This window comes from Triticum urartu, chromosome 6A, assembly GCF_056163025.1.
Source record: "Triticum urartu cultivar PI428250 chromosome 6A, HENAU_Tu73, whole genome shotgun sequence".
NCBI lineage: Eukaryota > Viridiplantae > Streptophyta > Magnoliopsida > Poales > Poaceae > Triticum > Triticum urartu.
In genome coordinates, this window is record NC_141878.1 from 457,190,978 (window position 1) to 457,194,719 (window position 3,742).

General features: G+C 47.5%; 1 protein-coding gene across 1 annotated transcript; it reads right to left on the minus strand.

The window, feature by feature from the left end:
• Nucleotides 1-1,462: 1,462 nt before the first annotated feature.
• LOC125512296 (GDSL esterase/lipase At1g29660) lies at nt 1,463-3,454 on the minus strand. The gene is made up of 5 exons (XM_048677393.2): nt 2,929-3,454; nt 2,686-2,822; nt 2,382-2,603; nt 1,999-2,266; nt 1,463-1,909 (listed from the first exon to the last, which is right to left on the minus strand). The coding sequence occupies exons 1-5, from the start codon at nt 3,248-3,250 to the stop codon at nt 1,692-1,694; spliced, it is 1,167 nt and encodes a 388-aa protein (XP_048533350.1). The 5' UTR covers nt 3,251-3,454; the 3' UTR covers nt 1,463-1,691.
• Between the last annotated feature and the right edge of the window lie 288 nt (nt 3,455-3,742).

Consider the following 3,742-nt stretch of genomic DNA (forward strand, 5'->3'; position numbering starts at 1 on the left):
AGATTTAAGTTTGTAAACTCTGCAAATCATTTTGTTCCAACTTTTCTTAGTGTATAGTCTAATTGTATCAGGTCATTTACTATGTGCAGATTTGCTTTTGCCATTGCTGATCACGTCCTTCTCTCTGTGCTAGGAAGCATATACCTAAGTTAGGATCCTTTTTAGTCATGCTAAACTTACATCCTTCTATCAACAGTTTAGTGATTATTCAAAAGGGACGCTACATATTCCTAGATGCACCAGATCGGGAATCAGTCTCTTTGTTTATTTACCAACAATTATTTGTGTGCTCTTAGTTGTTCATGTGTTGTTGTATTTTGATTATTTTAGCAGCCGATCTTCTTATCCACTATATACTGCAGTGGGTGGCACTGCAGATGAATCATTAATGCTAATCAGCAGTGAGCTCCATCTTCATCACCTACAGGTTGTTTGCTTTGGCATGGTCTTGCACTGTTACGACTCTCTAAACTTTGTTTTCTGTTCTTTACAGTGTCATCCATGTAGTTCAAATGATTTGAGCCAAAGCAAATCCGTAGTTCAAAAGTTGTGAATGGATTTCGTTCAAGCGGCATCTGCAATGTTAGCTTTGAATGAGCAAGAGTGGCAAAGCAAAAGTGAAGAGTTTTCAAGCCTCCTTGTTCCTTTCCTTGTAATTTTTCATTTGCACACCTTTGCCATAGAAGAATGTTTATTCTTATAAATTAGTTTACAAATTATCACATTAATCCTATATTGAATATCACTTAGTTGTTGACATCCCTACATACAGTATTTCCATTGATGGAAGGGCTACTAAGAAATAACATAACTTTTTCAGTTTTATATATGGTTTCCTCAAATAACGTGATAAAATAACAAGCAAAAACTGTCATTTGCAAGTTGTATCACATTTATATGATCTATGTTTTATAAAACCGGCAAATATATGGACAATTTATCCTAAAATCAATTTATTTTTTTATGCATTGATATATTTATGAAAACCCCAATTATATTACCGTACAAATAGACGGGCACGGCAATCCGTGCCCATCATGATCTAGTATTTCTTTACAGAGGGAGTATCATTCAAGAAGTAAAGCAGAAGATGAAAGGTTTTGCATCAGTTGAGACTCCCTCTGTCAGAAGATGAGCTTCTAAGCCCATGAGAGGAGAAGCATGAACTTAGAAGCTCACAGGCTGCGACTACATTACCTTATGGTCGACATTTGGGGCTGGTTAATAGGCCAGAGATTATTTGTATTTCTGAAAACTTTTGAGTTAATAAGATGAATTGTTTTTTCCGAGAGTTAATAAGGTGTTATTAACGCTCGAAAAATAGGGAGTGGTGGGACCATCGAATATCCGTGCCCAGCTCAAATCGCCGTCGGTGGTCATAGGTGGCTCAGTTTTACTATTTCTTGTATAGCAAGGCATGTCATTGATTGATTGATTGATTGAGAGACTCTTCCAAGTCCACTTAAATATCTCGATAAAATTTGCAGTACAAATTCCAAATCCTTATAAAAAGAGATTTCTAATCCAAACACAGATGAATTGGGGTAAGTATTATCGCCGTGCATGTCGGTAAGATAATGTTTTATAACCGCTTGATTACCCGGTAGCCCTATATTATCTGACTACTCTTATTTAGACGATAATAGAGAAAACAAAATACATATCGCTATAAATTTCGCGCACGAGCACGGTCACAGCTTGGTCAGTTGGAGGACGTTGACGGGTTTGACGAACGTGTGGTTGCCGGCGAAGAGCGTCTCCGCGGCGATGGTGGACACGGCCTGCGTCGGGTGGTTGGCGTCCCAGAACAGGTAGCTGTCGCGGTTGCCGCACAGCGGGACCGTCTGGTTACACCCCGACGCCCCGAACGGACCCTCGCCGCAGCACGCCGCCTCAAGCTCCGTGAAGCCTACAAGAGCAGGCCGGCAAAATCACAGTTAGAAGAGATCCACGGGGTATTTGCACAGGCAAGGAGCCGTGCCAAGGCGATTTGCTTACTCCAGTCGGGCGTATGTGGGTTGGCGAAGACGAAGGAGACCATGGCGAAGGCGTCTCCGAGGGAGTAGGCCATGCCAGGCAGCTCGTGGGCCAGCTCCTCTATCATCGCGGCCAGCAGCGGGTATGACCCGAGCGAGAGATCGTTGAGTGGGTCGAAGCAGCCCTGCGTGCCCATCTGCTCCAGCCGGCGCAGCCTCTGCAACGGAGTGCAGCCCAGCGGCGGGATGCTGACGATGCTGAACTTTCTCGCGCCCAGATGGTAGAGTGCCTGCGCAGAATTTCACAGGTCAATTTGCAGTTCTTGTGGTTCGTCTGATGCTGTGGAGATGAACACAACTGCAGACTAGCTAACTGATTTGCTGAGTACTACTACGTAGTGGTACCTTCAGATAGTCCTTGTAGGCGGCGACGAGGCCGGCCAAGAACTTCCTGTCGTTGCTGCGGGAGAAAGAGTACTCGAACATGTCGTTGCTGCCGGTGCTGATGAAGAAGATGGACTTGGAGAGGAGACTGGCCGTTCTCCTCGAGCCTGAGCTCTGGTGCATGTGCTTGACAACCGTCGCGAAGGACTCCACCTGCTGGGTCATCGTGATGACCTCACCAACCTGCACATAATGTTCAGACTTCAGATCATGTCCTATGGTTGAAATGAAAGATAATTCGTAACGGCTAACAATGTGGGAGTACCACTGAGCGGCCGGTGTGATCCCCAAGTCCGGACCCCGCTGAAGCGAAGTTGAGGCCCTTAAACATCTGTGATCTGACGGTGCGCCTATTCAGGGAGAGGTACGCCGGCGGGCTCAGGGGGAAGCCAAGGAGCTGAGCTGTTCATCATCGAATGGTGTAATTTGTTAAGCATTGCCGATCGAACTCGACAACTCGTGATGAAGGAAGTGACTGCCGATCGAAGAGCTGCAATGCACGTAGTACCTAGCAGGTCTGCCGTGTTGAAGCCATTGCTGAACCGGCCGGTGGGCTTGGTGGTCGGGAAGTCCACACCGTACTGCGGGAAGTTGGCCTTGCCCTCCTTGCGCGTGCCGCCGAGGAAGTTGTTGTTGCCGACGTCGACGGTGGAGTCACCGAACACGAAGATCGCGGGGACGAGCCGGGGCTGCTTCGCCTCGGCATGCCTCGCCACGAGCACGAGCAGGCACAGGGCCACGACCACGTATGAGGCGGTTTGGCTGGCCATCTGGAGGCTCTGCTGCTTTGCTGTACCTGGGACTCTGTGTTCAGGTGCTGAATGTTTCATGGTACGTCATGAGGTATATATAGGTCCCAGGGAGCAGGATTTACCCAGCAGTTTTCATCGAGTGTATCGCCCGCTAGCTGGTGTTTTGGAGGGTTGTCTACCTCTTGTAATTTCAGCTGACTGCGTGTCCTCAGTATGCATCTTTTAAAGAGGTTTGAAGCTGTAGAACACGGCCGTGTATTCAAACGAAATCAAACAAATTTTATTCGAGATCGTTGTTAAACAAGTGCGGGCCTGCAGAAGGGTGCTCTGGCTGGAGGCCAGAGACGAGGAACCGCGACGGAGACGCCCGGCAGCCACACACTCACAGCTGGTGCGGCTTAGGACGGACCAGCTGAGTGCATGGGACCAAATCGTAACTGTAGTGACACGTTTGGAGCTTGCGTTCGGATTTAGCACTAGGTAGAGCATCTACTACCACAGGACACTCACCCCTCTGGCCTTGTCATCCCACTTTGTATTTGGCGCTTCAGGCCTCACTTGCAGGCGTTT

What these genes read in the sequence shown, in the direction of transcription:
- LOC125512296 (XM_048677393.2), bottom strand. Translation starts at nt 3,250, where the DNA reads ATGAAACATTCAGCACCTGAACACAGAGTCCCAGGTACAGCAAAGCAG. An exon ending in ATCACACCGGCCGCTCAGTG is followed by an intron (nt 2,604 to 2,685) that starts GTACTCCCACAT and finishes CATTATGTGCAG; the next exon opens with GTTGGTGAGGTCATCACGAT. An exon ending in CCTACAAGGACTATCTGAAG is followed by an intron (nt 2,267 to 2,381) that starts GTACCACTACGT and finishes AATTCTGCGCAG; the next exon opens with GCACTCTACCATCTGGGCGC.